At 34.0% G+C, this 17,041-nt stretch overlaps 1 protein-coding gene across 8 annotated transcripts in view; it reads left to right on the forward strand.

The window, feature by feature from the left end:
• The window catches only part of USP25 (ubiquitin specific peptidase 25), a 124,935-nt gene that overhangs the window by 83,787 nt on the left and 24,107 nt on the right, over nucleotides 1-17,041 (forward strand). For 4 of the 8 annotated variants that reach the window (XM_037061791.1, XM_037061793.1, XM_037061792.1 and 1 more), the window contains 6 exons: nucleotides 759-829; nucleotides 1,514-1,742; nucleotides 3,127-3,327; nucleotides 7,687-7,826; nucleotides 12,726-12,839; nucleotides 14,804-14,899. In XM_037061791.1, coding sequence (XP_036917686.1) covers nucleotides 759-829; nucleotides 1,514-1,742; nucleotides 3,127-3,327; nucleotides 7,687-7,826; nucleotides 12,726-12,839; nucleotides 14,804-14,899 — 851 coding nt within the window. The remainder of the gene's footprint in view (nucleotides 1-758; nucleotides 830-1,513; nucleotides 1,743-3,126; nucleotides 3,328-7,686; nucleotides 7,827-12,725; nucleotides 12,840-14,803; nucleotides 14,900-17,041) is intronic. The other 4 variants (XM_037061794.1, XM_037061795.1, XM_037061796.1 and 1 more) reach the window with 2 other exon arrangements.

Genomic DNA, 17,041 nt, shown 5'->3' on the forward strand with positions numbered 1-17,041 from the left:
TTTTATAATGTAGATTTTCTTAAGTTTGGGGAGGGAGTCTTTTCCTTTGTGGTTCCTTGATTTTCTGTCAGGATTAAAATTACCTTTTCCCACTCTAAAGTTACTGACGTGTTTTTGGTAGTCTTTTATGGTTTGTTCCTGATTCTTTTCGACAGATTCATAGTGTAAGTGTAGTTATGCCATTATACTATAATTAACTGTTTTCCTATTGGTAGATATTAAGGTTGTCTCCAGTTTTTTTAATTATATGGACAGTGTAGCTGTGAACATCCCTGTCTCCAAATAAATTTGTAGGATAGATTACTACGGGACATATAAATAATGAGCAATGGGATTCTCAGAAGTTATTTCATTGGTGATTATAGTGGATTTTTATTCATTTATGTGTCTGTATAGAATATATGGTAAAGTTATTTAAGTTTGAAGTTTTTCTGTTTTATATTCATAGGTAAGGGGTTTTGGTTTTAATTTTCATTGAAACCTTTTTTATGTGTATGAATGAGGTTTAGTTCTACTGGTTCTGCACATTTTCTAAAACAACCATATTTTTTTAATTATGAACTTGTGCTGTTTCTTTTATTAAGGAGAACTATACATATTTATTTTTATACAGACTGCAAATAATAGTGATTTACTATTTTAGGAAATTTTTTTTATTCTTGTAACATAATGGTAGGAAAAACCTTTCATCTCTACCTTATGACTCTCACTAGAAACATACTTGACGCTAATCAGTAAATGACCTCTTCTGTCCTTAGATTTGCAGGAAAGCATATCCAGAATCCACCGAACAATTGAACTAATGTACTCTGACAAATCTATGATCCAAGTAAGTTAAACTTTGAGCTAGTAAGCATTATAAAAACTATTTATGTATTTTTATTTATCTTTATTTTAACCAAATTTTTCTTAGATGTTTTGTGATAAAATTGCTGAACTTAAGCCATACTAGTATTTCCTCAATTGCATTATATTCTTATACTGTATTTATTGCTTACTCTTTTTATTATTTTATAATAAAATTTATCAGAATTTTCTTTAATATTTAAAATAAAATCATGAGAATTATAAAATTATTTAAAGACATTAAGATTATGGGAAATAGTATAGGGCTCAAATACATTTTAAGTTCTGGTATACTATAATAAGCCACTTTAAAACTCAGGCATCAGTTTATACCTGTGAAGATTTAGACAAATTATGTGCTATATGTAAAAATATTCGTAAGTTCTTTATTCAGAAGTAAAAACTGAAATAGACCAACAAATATATGTTCAATATTTTGAAAATCATCCTATTATTTACACACCTGTCTGCTTTCCGTGTCTTTAGCTTGTCTTCTCCTTCTTTTATTATTTCATTTTTTTTTCAAACTTTTAATCTCAGCCCATTTTCTCTTGATGAGAAATAGATACTCCTATGGTGTCCTCTAGTAACAAGGCTTGTGGGTTTCATGGAATGTGGTACAATAGACTACTTGACTGCTGTTTACCTCTTCTGTTTTTATATTCAGGTTCCTTATCGCTTACATGCTGTTTTGGTCCATGAAGGCCAAGCTAATGCCGGGCACTACTGGGCATACATCTTTGATCATCGTGAAAATAGGTGGATGAAGTACAATGATATTGCTGTGACAAAATCATCATGGGAAGAGCTAGTGAGGGACTCTTTTGGTGGTTATAGAAATGCCAGCGCGTACTGTTTAATGTACATAAATGATAAGGCACAATTCTTAATACAAGGTAAGAATATGAAATATATAGGGTGGTATATATTTTTAAATAAGTAGCCCTTTTGTGTGACCTCTGTCTCTGGCATAATTATTTAGGTATAATTTATCCAGGGGGTGATGGATATGATTAGAAAGTGCTGTTGGGTTATTGTGAGTAAACTGGAATCAAAAAGTAATATGACCAGGGCTGAAAATTGGAATATATTTTGCATTCAGAGTGAGCTATTTATTAACTATTGTAAAATGTAAACCTCACAGATTTCTCCTTTCTTAAAATCCTTTAATGACTATATCACACATTTACTCGTGTTCAGGTTCCTTACCTGATGTACAAGACCTCCCTTTTCTGGCCTCTGATTGTCTCTCCAGCCTCATTTGTGATCATTGTCCATTTCTAACTGACATTTAAACTTCTTGTTGCATTCTGCTCACAGCAAATCACTTCACTCACACATTTGTGCATGTTCTTATGTTTTTATTTTTATTTTTTGCCAGTAACGTTCTTATTTCTTGCTTCTTTTGCCTGACTCCTGCTCATCTGTCAAGATTCAATTTAAGTGTCAAAATTTGCTCTGCCAAGTTTTTCTTATCAGCCCCAAAGCAACCATCCTTGTGTCCTTGTGTCCAACACCTGCTCTGTGTTGGATATGCGTGCTGGCTGTTCTTCCCCACTTCGCTTTTATCTTCTCAAAGCCAGGAACCATCTCATAATATGTCTTAATCTTTTTTAATTTTCATATTCTAATATAGGTGTTCCGTATAGAAAACACTTAATAAAGTTTTGTCAAAACTGATAAAATCAACTTTCCTTTTGTATTTAATCATTCAGCAAAACTAGCTAGGCAAACCACTTGTGACTGAAAGCCAAAACTTATTTTGTGTGTTTGGAGTAGAAGTTGAGTAACTCTCTGAAATGATATTTATGTAGTGTTTTAAAATTAATCTTGCTATGTTGATAGCAAGATTTAGCAATAGCAAAATTGCATATTGCTATACTTAACTGCCTCAGATGAAAAAGAATTTTAGTTCTGATTTGAGCCTAGTAAGGTCTTGAGTTATTTATTCTCATTTTGTGATAGGTTTTACTTCATGAATAATCAGAAATCTATTTTAAGGGAAAAAGTAGTACTATGTCAGTGTTTGGCAATTTTGGCTTTATATCTTGTTGTATTTTTTTACTATTCAGATTAAAAATGAAATCTGAGACCATTATCTATAATTATATATTTTCATCATAGTTTTTCTGTTTGTTTGAGTTTTAATTTTTAGGTATATTGATTTGCTAAATGGTAATAATTCGTACTTGAAATCCCATTTGAAATGCATTCTATTTTGAGTTTTACATTTTCCATTTAATTCTTAATTTTTATTAGTTTTTGAAATATAATTTGCAGAGGAGTTTAATAAGGAAACTGGGCAGGCCCTTGTTGGAATAGAAACATTACCGCCAGATTTGAGAGATTTTGTTGAAGAAGACAACCAGCGATTTGAAAAAGAACTGGAGGAATGGGATACACAACTTGCCCAGAAGGCTTTGCAGGAAAAACTCTTAGCATCTCAGAAACTGAGGGGGTCAGAGCCTTCTGTAACAACAGGTTAGTTCATTTTATTAAAGTGTGTTTTATTGCCAATAACATTTATTATTGATATTTTATTAAAAATAAGATGCTTGTTGAGTAAAAAACAAACTTTATCTTAAAAGTATAAGGAGCTAGTAAAAATGATCTGAAACTCCATCATTCAGAGATACCCACAGGTCATAATTTAGTTCACTCGTTTACAAGACACCACCACGCACATAGACAGTTGATCCTTCAACAACGTAGGGTGATGTGCCAACCACCTCTGCAGTGAGTGGGAAATCCACATACACTCATACTTTTTTCATGTTGAAAGAGGTGATTCTGCAGACTTTCCCCTCTGTGTATCCTGTCTCTGTAATGGGCTTGATCCTTCTTGGCAGGAAGCATGAAGAAGCTGTTAGAACCAAAATGAACACAAACCAGTTTACTAAAGCTGTCAATAAAATGAATTCTAGTGATTTTATATTTGAGCGAAGTTACACTACTCCATATATATTTTGAATATACTTAATTGTTTCATAATTCTTAAAACAAAATTAGCCAAAACTCAGTATTTTCCAAGTATAAATGTGTATACACCTATAAAACAAAAAATAAATGCATAAAATATAATACTTTAAAGTATCATTTAAAAAGTATTAGCTGATGAAATCAATAAACTATTTAGTGTACACACTATACAAAAATAAAGAAAATATTGAAGTTTTAGCAAAATTGAAAATAGAATGTATTCTGACTTTTTTTAAGATTAATTTCATCATCACTCAATTGTATGTTTTAGGACAACGTATTTCCTACTATAGAAAAAGCACCATTTCTCTAGTAGTTGGGAAATGAGAAAAGATAAACACACTTTTTTCCACACTCATTTGTCTCTTTTTTTATAACTCTGAATGGGTCTTTTTGAATGACCTTCATTTTTTTGCAAGGTCTGCATGTTTAGTTTTTAATTGTTTGTGAATTGTTTTAGGTATTTGTTTACTTTCTTTTACAGACAGATTCCCATTCAGCATTGTCTAGGTGGAGTTTAGCATTGTCATTTGAACTTTAGAAGGTATTATTCTTTCAATGGGAGGTTCACAATACCATAGTATGCTATTGTGACTGACTATTACTATTGTGACATAGTATGCTATAGTATGCATATGTAACTTGTAACTATTCTGACTTGTAACTTATTATATAAATTGAATAATTGAGTCTTTGATATTAAGAGGCACTGATTTAGAATTTTTTAAAGACCAACGTAACAGTATTATAGCAGCAGAGACACGAACGTTTGATAGGTAAATTCTTTCATCTGGTGAGCTCTCCCATCACGAGCAAGACTGCACTTTCTTTCCAAGCATCAAGGGCCACTGTGTGGACCAGGTTTCACAACAACACAGTTTAATTACAATGACTTTGTCCACTTTGGTAGGAAATGACATATCAGCTATCAAGAGGCTCCTGAGCTCAAATCACAGTGTAGAACTACATTGCCTTTTATTTCAATTTCAGGCAATTCCTTCCCTTCCTGGCTTACTTCCTTGTCTTCCCTACTTACCCTTCCCAAGCCACTCCCCTGAAATTCACAAGACATACCTACTGTACCATTCTTCCCTTAACTTTTCCATACTCCCTTTGCCTGAGGTTCTTCTCATTAGTGGGATAATGGAGCTGCATAATTGGCATAAGTGGTAGTGGTACTTAAGGACTCAGATGAAGGTGAATCCTCCATTCATTGGTTAAGCTGCAACTTTATTCTTGGTTCACCTATACTTTATGGAACAAAAAATATTGAATTCTGTAGTCTCTTCTTCATCTGGCGTATTTCTCATAAGACTCTAAATTTACAGATTTAATACGTTTCATTTCTACCAAGTCAAGCTAATACATATTCCCACATAAGTGAGCAATATTAATTCCTATCAGACGGGTCTCACCAACTTTGCTCCACCATTTACATTTCTCATCTTCTGTTTTCTCTGAACAAAGGGCCATGTCTGTATGCCCCCCATCCTTTTTTTCCTGATTAGTGTATTCTACCACACATTTCATATGCTGTTTTGTAATTTAAAAAATGAGTGGTAGGTATTTACATTTATATATTTTCATTTCCTTTTAGTATTAACAAACTTGAAAAAATGCAAATATTTCAGAGAGGAGCTAGATAACTAAAAAAAGAGAGATTAAAACGGTCAATTCACATAGAACTGTTCCAGTACCTTTCAGACTGGGTTTCTAGAAAGCAGAGGCAGCATTGCCTTAATAGGAAACATTGTGTCCTCCGTGGAAACGCTAGGAATACGCAGTTTGTTTGAATTAGTGGAAATGGAATGTGCTAACTATAAACTTGGGACGTGAGATTATTGTTTAAAAAATTGGTTTCTGTTACTCTCTAATCTTACGTATCATATTAAGAAATTCATCCTGTGTTGCAGGGGAATTTAAGATATCACAGTTGAATAAGGAACTTATTACAATGTTTATTGGAATCACTTCTCTACTATTTTTAGTAGACAAATTTTACTTTAATGACCATGTCATCTTTTCCGTATTTCTCTTCACAGTTTGTCAAGTAATTTGTTTAATTTTATATAATACTTTCAGAATATCAAAGAAAGCCTGTATTTAAGGTCTCTCAGGTGTGCCCTATGATTATGAGTGACTAGTAAAATTATTCAAGGAAATTTTGCTGGTAAAGTCCATCAGGGTGATTTTCTTCCCTCCCTACAAATGGTCTCAAAGTGTAACCTAAGAGCCATTAAAATCCAGTTTCTTCTGAGTGATATTCCAATAAGAATATAACTTACATAGTATTGAGTAACTCAGTATTTTGTTCCTCTTCTGCTAACATGTGAAATCCATAGGCATCACCTCTCTAGTATCATTCATATTCTTATTGCAACACAGTAATAAATGATGGGAAAGTATTATTGGATTTATCTCATACTACCTCCCTAACTAGCTCACTGCAAAGGAGAGCTTACCTGGACCTTCGTGTTTGGAGATACGGCCAACAGTTCCTTGTTAAAGGTGTATGCATCACAATTGCCTGGGATTTTGTTCTGAGTATAAATAGCATAGCCCACCTAATACCACCTAAGACTTACTGGGATCAGAATCTCTGAAGGAAGGACCCAGAATATATATATATATTTTTATAAGATTGTCAGATGAGTCGAGGTGTACCACTGATTAAGTCTATCAGCTATATTTATAAAACAAAGAAATTAATCTGAAGGATAGAAGAGCTATGCCTGAATTATTATTTTACTTGGGTTACTCATATTTTACTAAGAACACATTTGTAGCTATATATGCTACAACATATATAGCATACTCAAATTTAATTTTTAAAAAAGGAATGTAAAAATGGATAACATTGGTATGAAATGCGTACCATAAGATTTCATAAATTTGTCTAGAGGTATCATGCAAAATTGGCCATGGGACTTTCCTACAAATAACTATCTAAAAGTTAAAAGTAAGCAAATGTCCCAGGAAAATCCAGCTTATTTCTAAGAGCAAGACCTGGTAGAAGGAGCAGTGTTCTTACTATTCTCACATTCCTTTAAACAGGGACTGTGTGATGTTCCTATTTAAATCTTTAGAATATAGCTCAATAAATGACATATGGTAGAGGCCTTTTGCATGTTTTCTGAATTGAATTCATTGCCTATGGAGATTTCAACAATGAGTTTCCTTGGGGTGATCCTCAGTATATGGGAGTGCCAACATTTTTTAAGTATAGCCAAAATTATTATACATTGGGGAACCAGGCTAAAAATGTATGGTGCAGATATAGCTCTGTCCTGGGTAAATTTTAGGTTTAACTAGTTTTTAAACCTCTACCCCAGCCTGCCTTGGGGATGTCAAGTTGTAATTGTTTTTCATCTGGCAACACTCAGCTACCAGGGGCAGATTCAGAAAAGAGAGAAGGTTGGTTTCATTCAGGGTTAGGGAAGAGAGAAGGTTGGTTTTGTCAGGTAGGTGTGGAAAAGGATGCTGTGGCCAGAACAACTAGTGGGCTTGCTTTGGAAACCTAGTCCAGGATCATCATACAAACCAAATTCATGTTTTTTTTTCTTTTGGTAGAATGCCAGCGATTTTCCAAAATGACATTTTTGTACTATGGCCCAAAAATTTACTATGAATTCTGTATTATAAACTGTAATGGGTACTTTCTTCAGTAATTAGTTGATTACTTTTGGATTTTTTTTTTTGTAAAGTCTGGGGGAAGTGCTCTGTGCTGAAGGATATGTCATTTTCTGTAGAATAGTACAATTGATGTATTGCCTAACTTTGAATGAGAAGTAAATACTAGAGTCATCGTAGTATAGATGCTCTGATTTTATTAGCTATACAATTAATTCTTTTCTCATGAAGGCCAAGCGGGAGAACCAGAATATCTAGAGCAGCCATCAAGAAGTGACTTCTCAAAGCACTTGAAAGAAGAAACTATTCAAGTAATTACCAAGGCATCACACGATCATGAAGATAAAAGTCCCGAAACAGTTTTGCAGTCGGTAAGAACTTTTCTTTTCGCCTCTGATCAGAGCCATGCGCGTGGTGCGTCCCCGCCTGTGGAGGAGACTGTGGAGGAGATGGACCGGGAGTCGAGTGGCCATGCCAAGGGCTGGCTCTTCCATCCGCATGAACCGTGACTGGGTGTCACCCGATTCCCAGGCGGTTGTTTTCTCAGCTGTAATTTTTTTAATGATTTTTTTAAATGGGTTTGTCTCTTCCTGTTAGAGGATTATGGAAAATTACAATCATAGACTAAATTGGTCATTTGGGAACTTAAAAGGAGAACCAGAACATTAGCGTTGCAAGTCGACCCTTGTACAGCTTTGGGGTTAGGGCCACCAGTGCTCCGAGCAGTTCAAAATCCACATATAACTTTTGACTCCTCGCAAGCCTTTCTGGTAATATACACAGTCAATTAACAAACGTTTCATATGTTATATGATTATATGCTATATTCTTACAATAAATACACTAGAGAAAAGAAAACACTATTGACAAAATAATAAGGAAGAGAAAGTACACTTGCAGTATTTGTTGAAAAACAATCCATGTATAAGTGGACTTGGACAGTTCAAAGCCGTGTCATTCAAGGGCCAACTGTATTTCTCCTGTCCCTCGGGCCTCCCTCCATCTCTAGTCTTACTGCATTGGAGTAGCTGGGAATAAGGAGTGATCTTCATTGTTGTATGCAGTGTGTTTAGTGATAAAATACTAGATGTCCTAGGTTAGGGTAGTATTAGGATAAATATCTTACAATGTGATTTATGCGTATTTCAGTAGTATCGAATTCAAACATTGTCATAATTGTCATCGTAAATCTGTTGGTAGTTCTCAGTTGTGTGTTTTTATGAGCACATCTGTACTGCACTGTTTTCAATGAATATGACATTCTGAGGGATGTTATTTCAAGATATGGTATTAAAAACATTTGGTTGCTGTAATCTTATTTTATTAGCACAAGTAGCTCTAATGCAGGTTACATGATAGCTTCAAATACGTTAGTATTTGGAGAGTCCCCTTCCAGAAGACTAAAGAGAACAAGAGATATAATATAATATCTATAATTTTTATAGTTTTCTACTTAGTATGTGCACTTAATTCAAACAATAACCTGCTAGATGCACTGAGGTCTTTAATATAAGACCTCGAGTAACCAAAATGTCCAGTTAGTAGGTATTGTGTTATGTTTTGATGAGTGAAATAATCAGAATTACTTTTCTTCATTTTTCTGTTTGAATAACTTTGATTATATATCATCTTACTATAAAAAAGTGTATTAATAGGTTTTTTTGACCTATGCTGTGCTGTGTAGACTCTAAATGAGCTTGAGATGAACACTTGCTAACGATCAAGTGCTTGTTGGAAAATGCTTCTTTCAATATATCTAAATGTCTGATTCTTGGGGGATGATAGGATAGGAAAACTAAGGAAGGGAAAAAGGGCAGAGTAGGTAAAAGGTGAAGTATGCGAAATACTTCTTGCATATTTTTGCAAGAAATAAAAAAATTAATTTTCCAGAGCCTTTGCTAATTAGGATATTTATTTGCTAGGGCTTATGTTATGGGTAATAAATATAATCCTTTACACTGGTATCAGAAAGCCAAAAAAGCGTTACCTAAGTTAACATAGAATCATGACTCTTTTGTTTGTTGTTTGTTTGTTTGGGTAATCATGTGTAATTTAAATTTACAAAAATCAGCACTTAAGTTTTGATTGCATAGTTTATTAATAAGGATATCACCTTATAAGCTAGCAACCTACTGCTTCACCTTTACTTGAGAAAGGAGGATAGCGTGGAGAGAATACAACAGACAGCTAGCAGGAATTTTTTTCGCATTTGGCTCATCTTCTGTAACAGCACCAACATTTAGCCCTATTGGGCTAAATCCCGCAGCATGTCTGAGTGCATTAATCATGGCTGTCTGAAGCGGCCTGTGTTCTTTGTCTCGTGGCCAGTTGCTTAGAGTCATGGTAACCACTACGGAGTTTTCTCATTTAAAGGTATACTTTAAAAACTAAATTGCATAGATGAAAAGAGTCTTCAGGCTTTGAAATTAGGTAGTCCTGATCTTTGAATATCTGTTTTACTTCTTATTAGCTATGCAAACTTGAAAAGGTTGCTTAATTTCTCTAAACCTCAATTTTCTTTGCTATAAAATGGAAGTGATTATGGGATTAATTCAGGTCATTTTTAAAAAATGCTTTGCATATCCTGTAGACACTCAGTTGCTGTTAGTGTCCTTTTAATGTTTAAATACTAGCCGTTTCACAAATATACAGTATATTGAGCTCCAATCTTAGTATAAAAAGAAATCCCTGGAAAGCTTAGAATTTCAGGAAGTATAGAGAGATACTCTTCAAATGTTAAAATAGCTTTCTTTTTAGAAGAATGTTCTTAAATTTAAACAAAATATTTTAGGAAATTTGAAATGTACAAAAAGTGGACTTCAGTAAAGAATTATGCATAGTCCCACTATCCAAAGGTAAACACTGTGAATATGTTAGTATGTTTTCTGTCATTCTTATTTTTATATATAGGTTTGGATTTATCTTTATAGTTAAGTTAGTACTGCATATAAACTTGTATATCTTAATTTTTCTAATCACTTACCATTTAACCTAACCATTTCCCCATGTTATAAACTCTTTAAACATCTTTAAAGGTTGAGTGTTATTCCACTGAGTGATTAAATTCTTGTTTACTTACCGATTCCCTCATTGTATATTCAGTTCTTCTTTTACATTATTTCAAGTAGACTGCTATAAATGAAACTTTTTTCATATTTTAGGTTATTTCTTTAGCTTCCCCATAGTTGAATTACGGGATAAAAGGTGTGAGCATACTAAGGGGGGGGGCACAAGGGATGCAGGTTTATAGCTTTCTAACCACTGTTATGTGGCTACTTTTTTAAAAATCATGCGATTAATGAATTGCAGGCCATTAAAAATCTTTGTATTTTAATTATTTTTGCAACTTTTAACTGAGGAACTTATTTTTAATAACGTTCAAATGTAGCCTTTGTTAAGGTGTTCTTACAGGCCCTGATAGTAATCCAAAAAGATAAATGTACATCTACTTTACTTCAGTGAACCCTTAAATTCTCTATGTGAACATTTTTAGGGTACCTTTGGATATCTAAACTTGAGAACAAACTACAGAATTTTTACATGCACCCAAAGCTTCTTCCAATTCTCAACTTTCTCCCACATAATTAATCACTGTTATGCTGTTGAAACTCTTTTGTGGTAACTGGAAAGGTTTATAAAACATTTATTATTTTTTCTAAGTGTAATTTTTTCCTCAAAGGGAATGTGTTTTATAAGGATCAGTATTCTAAGGAATACATTTCCCAGTTGCTACTTGCCTTACAGTGATCTTGTCTCTTCTTAAGATGGTATGTTTTGGATTGCCTTTCCTGTGAGAAATTTTTCACCACAAAGGCCAGACCAGTTTCTTAATTTACTTGCTTGTGTTTCACTCTTAAACATGTAGACCTAGGACAGTTATTATTCTCTGAAAATACTAGAATTAAAAATTCTTCATTAAATGCCAAGGGCCAAGCATATCTCCATGGGATATTTGTGATGGTAGTATAGGGTTAGAATTATTCAAACATAAGCAATTTTAAATAGCATAATAGTATAATAACATTGGTAATGCCTGTCATTTGTAGCACAGCCGTCATGCACAGGTATCGGGTTACCTGAATACTCTCTCTCATGACCACGGCAAGCGTGCAGGCGGGTTGTTTTCTCTTGAAACACTGAGGACTCAGATAAAGTAAGGAAACGGTTTCTAAAAAGTATCAGTTAAAAGTATGTCAGTTAAAAGTATCATTTATTTTAAAAGGAGAAATGCCAGTGTTAGTCATTAGTTTTATGTTATCTTTTAGTTAAATTTTTCTGCTTATGCACTTCTGGAGAATCAGACTGTGTTCGTATCCCTAAAGTGTACCTATATCTTAAATAGAAACAAAACCCTTTGTTTAATCTTATTAGAGTTTGCTGCTTATTTTATATCAAAACTAGAGTTTATCTTTGCTTAAAAAACTTTTACGGTGCAAATTGAAATTACTCAAGCAAAGCTACATTGAAGCGTTTACTTTTGAAATTTGCTTATAGGTAAATAGTGTATATGCTAGTTAAAAATCTCTACAGTAAAATAACATCCAAACAGTTTGAATGAGCTGTGAGTCATTTTGAGTGGACTTTTCTGGATTTCATGCTAGCTTCCACTCTATTAGTGTGGATTAGTGAAATTTATGGAATTTGTTAAAGAAAAGAAAGAGAAAACTGATTAAGTTCTTTAAAATGGTATCACTTTTCAGCAGCTTTTTCAAAAACAGTTCACTGGACACATGATGTAAATATATGATATGAGGTCACAGGCTGTACAGTGTGAGTTTAAGCACTATAGAGTGTGGATATTAAATGGATATGCATTTGATTACTGGACAAGACAGAAAGGTAAAATCATAAGAAAGAAAACCTGCATACTCTCCTGAGTTCAGAGGAAGGTCATATATTATTTTTATGGAGATACTAAGAAAGACTTTATGAAGTTGTTAGAATGTTTTTAACAAATAAAATCCTTAGCTATGAAGATAGCAGTTGAAAATACAACTCCACAGTTTATCATTTTTAAGCATTTAGAGTCCAAGATGCTTTGTGGGGGGAGAAAAGTGAAAACTGAATTTAGTGTTTGAGATGTAAAGGGAAAGGTGGAAATCTTGTATTGTCACTTGATTAATGCATTTGCTTCTAATACTCAGTTTTAAGTGGGTTTATTTCATACTAAGCAAATGCAGGTATTTTTAAAAGACTTGAGAATCTCTGCACTTAAACCGGGTGCTTCGTTGTTCTCTTTTCTAATGTTCGTACTAATGATTTTCTTGCAGAAACCTGAAGGTACTACAAGCCAACCACCTTCTAACCAGCAAGTTGTAGAGGTGGCGATTCCCCACGTAGGGAAATTTATGGTTGAGTCAAAGGAGGGGGGTTATGATGATGAGGTACTTTTGTCATCACTCTGCACCGTTACTACTTACTTTGTGCCACTTACTACAAGTACTTTGGGCATGCCTGCACGGTCTCACTTATGTCTTGCTGCATAACATACAGCTTTGCTACCCCAGTCTGAAATTACCTTACCAATTAATTGCTCACAGAACTTTGTATTTCAAATGAAAATTTAAGCAGAAAGCTTGTGGAACTTTTCAAAATAATAACTTTATGTTTCTAGTGTTAATTCTCTTATGCCGACATAGGATTGGTTTACTCTTGGGTTGATAGATTAAAATAAGGTCTGTTTAAAAAGCAAAACATTTTGAACATTTTAAAAATAACTTTTGTTTTTCTTTCCAGTTATATTTGAACTGTTTTATCATGATCCTTTGCTCACCTTCTCGTGCCACAACATACATCCCAATTGCAAAGTGATGGTTGATATTTTTGCTTCTGTAACCTCCATGTGACTGTGAATCAACTGATTCATCAGCAGTTGCTGAATGACTACGAGTGCTTTCCACACAGTGGGAACTCCATCCTCTCTCTTCTTACCTCTTCACTATTCATTCTCATCTACTTAGTGCTGTAACACAATGCAGGCATTTTTGCTTCTCATGATATGTTTTTCTGGGAATCCAGATGAAAATGCACTGCATCCTGGTCCCATCATATTCTCCCCATTCCTCCACTTTTCTCTTTAGACTCTTGCATTTTGATGTTTTCCATATTTCAGGGAGGGTCGGGAAAGCTGCTTCTGCATAACAATGGAGAAGACCTTGGATTCTATCATTTGTTAGTTTTACCGACTTAGATAAGAATTAAGTCTTCTAGATTTACTCCAAGGTTTTAATTAAACATATAAAAGTTAAAATGTCTTTATGATACTAAAATCAGAGGAGTCATAAAGATACAAGTTTTACTCTGTCAGTGTAAACAAACTACAGCTATAATGAGAATAAGAAGCAGGTTTATGAGATTGGAACCAGTCAGAAGAATTTTTCTCAAGAATTTAGTGTTATTGCAATTCTCATTATATAATCCAAGATAAATACTATGAGTAATAGGTCCAGTGACTCAGAGGTAGTTGATGCAGTCCCTTGATAGCTGTATTATTATAGCTTCATAGTGCCTTGATTATTTCATTTTGCAGATATTTTAAAATGTAAACAGCTAAGAATAATAAGCTGTATGAAAACAAAAATATGCTTAAGTATTTAGTACTTAATACTAATATGTTGTTCTAGTTAACTATTTTAATTCCATATTAATATGGAAAATTATGGAAATTATTGTTTTTAATAAAAATGCTAGTTCATTTATCAAACACCATAGTGCTTGTTTTAGGGTGAACCTTCTGTCATTAAAAAAATAGAATTGTGTGATTAATCATTTTACAGTCCCTTTTGTGCAGTGCTTATGCTACTGGCAGAATTTTGCTTTGTGTTTTAATTCATTGGAGTGGCGGATTAACAGTGCATGTGCCTTGGAACTAAGTCGCATGGATACAGGGCTACTGCTTATGGATGTTCGGTTGTACGGTTTTGCAGGGGTGCCCGGCTAATGGGCTGAAGTCAAACTTACACTGACTGAGCGCCCCAAGCCTTAATGAAGAGGCACCTTTTTAAAATAAAAAGATTGTTGCTAGCTCTGTGTGGTTCTCTTACTCAGAGAGCAGCACATTTTTCTAATTTGTCAAGAAGGAAGGAGATGTCTTTTCAAAATTCTTTGGTTCAGAGAAAATGCCTTTTTGCATTTTGCACAAAGGCACCATATAAACTAGAAGTGGCCCTGTATAGATGATTTTGAAATATACTTACATGCATATTGGATCACATTTGCTATAAAAATGCAATATTGATTCTAAATAGAAGTAAAAGAATTCTAACTTGCATGTGAAGAAGTTATTTTGGTTTTTGAAATTTTTTTTACATTACTCATTCAAAACTCTTACTTTAAATCCCTGTGGCAGATCATGATGACACCGAACATGCAAGGTATTATCATGGCGATAGGTAAATCCAGAAGTGTATATGACAGGTGTGGCCCTGAAGCAGGGTTCTTTAAGGTACAATGAACATTTTCATTTTCTTACTTTTTCGATTAGACTTCTTACAATGTTTTCTGTACTCGAATTAAATTTGACTTCCTGTATAATTTCTCCTTTCCTACCATAGCCATGGTCACCTGATGTTCTGGGGGTTTCTTTTGTGCATGAATCTAAGACTGATTATTTATTTCTTTTACTACAGATAATTCAACAAAAACAAAGCATTTTACCTGGGTTACCCTCATGGTGCACCTCTGATTTGTTAGAAATTTTAGTTGTGTTTTATGATAGTATTTGAAAGGAATAAAAGGTATTGATAAGTAAAACTAGGATCTGAGTAACTTTCTGATAATAGTTTTCCCCTCATTGGTAACACTATTAGTCAATCTTATAATATTTTTCTTTAATTTTATTATCACATAAATTGCTTTTTTATTGGTTTGTTTGTAAAATGATTCATTCATGTGTTATCTTTTTCCTTTTCTAGCCACTTGTGTTTTCCCCACCGTTAATTTTTGATATCTTAGCCATTTCAAGACATGTGAGACCATTAAGCTGATGCATTGTACCGTGTCTTGGTCTTTTCCTCCTCTAAATCCAGATCCTTACAGTGTTTTAATTACAACAGTGTCTGTTTTTACATATTTGAAAAAATGAAAACACTGTGTATTTTGTCATTTTAGTTGGAGTAACCAAAAATCTACCAGGATTTTTCCATTCCTATCACCTTGTTAGCCTTTGTTTTTTCTATTTTAAAAATAATGCAGGGTTATTGAGATATTATAGTAGGTTATATATATATATGTTATTGAGATGTTATAATTCATTATAATAAGCACATGCTCCCTTTTACATAAAAAATCTAAATTTTCCTCTTAATTTTTTGTACTCTGCCATCATCAAACTCAGTTTTCAAAAAAACTGCTTATTTTTGGTATTTCTTTCCATGTGTAGTACAAAACAAAGGCTCTGTGCAGAGTAACCTATAATCAGTAAACACTTTTGTACTCGTTTGGATTAGCATGATCAACCATCCTGGTCTGCCCAGTACTGTGGGAAATTCTGGGAGACAGACCCCTTAAGTGATAAACTGTAGAAGTTCTGGCAAAATGGTCTCAGAATGAGCTGACCGTCCCAATAAAGTCCCCCCTTTTTTAAGATTTTATTTATTTATCTTTAGAGGGGAAGGGAAGGAGAGAGGGAGAGAAATATCAATGTATGGTTGCCTCTCATGCGTCCCCTGCCAGGAACCAGGAACTGGCCTGCAACCCAGGCATGTGCCCTTGACTGGGAATCGAACCGCGATCGTGTGGTTCGCAGGCCCGAGCTCAATCCACTGAGCTATACCAGCCAGGGCTAAAGTCCCTTTTTAAAAAGATTAAAAAGCTACTCTTTAAAAAAAAACTTTATGTTTAAAAATTCATTCTTATTCCTAGATTGTCTAGATTTTTTTTCTTAAAAAACACTGAATATGTGTCTTCTAAAGTTTTCAGCTATTTCTTGTGGAAAACTGATCTATCATGTACAGTGCTATTATCGTTTTTATCAAGCTGGGCATCTTTATGTTGAATTGGAAAGTCTCATCTTTATTAAATTAACCTCTGCATACATTTTAAAGAGCCCTCCAATTGTACATGCTGCAAACAGCACTCACCCCACGTCCTCCCCTTATGGAAACAACTTTTAATTGTTTCATCTAGTCCTTTGGGCTTTATTTCCATAACTGTAACTAGAATGCTTGTTTTTGTGATTCTGAGTTCACACATTTTCTCTGGATTCCTTGCTATGAGATGTGAACAATGAGCCCTCTTTCTCATCCCAGCCCACATAGAGTTCGCATCCCTCCCTACACTGTCTGCCCTCCTGCACATAAAATCTTGTCATGTTGATTAAATCAGAATTCTTTGTATTATTTTTATATATGCTACTCAGGATTGAGCTAAGTTCTAAACATTATTATTTTACTTTGTTTAACCTCAGCTTTTATTTTCCTTGGAGTTTTGGTTTATTTGGGTTTGCTTAATTTTCTTTGTGTATCATTGTTTCACTTCTAACTCTCCATTTGCTTAAATCTCCTCGTATTCTGTTTTTTGTGAATTTTACTTTTGGGGAAATCTGCCCGGCCCTTCGTGGCCTGCACTGGTTTTCCTGTACCCCAAG

The sequence above is a fragment of the Sturnira hondurensis genome, unplaced genomic scaffold, assembly GCF_014824575.4.
Source record: "Sturnira hondurensis isolate 20B ecotype Veracruz unplaced genomic scaffold, ASM1482457v3 Scaffold0013537, whole genome shotgun sequence".
NCBI lineage: Eukaryota > Metazoa > Chordata > Mammalia > Chiroptera > Phyllostomidae > Sturnira > Sturnira hondurensis.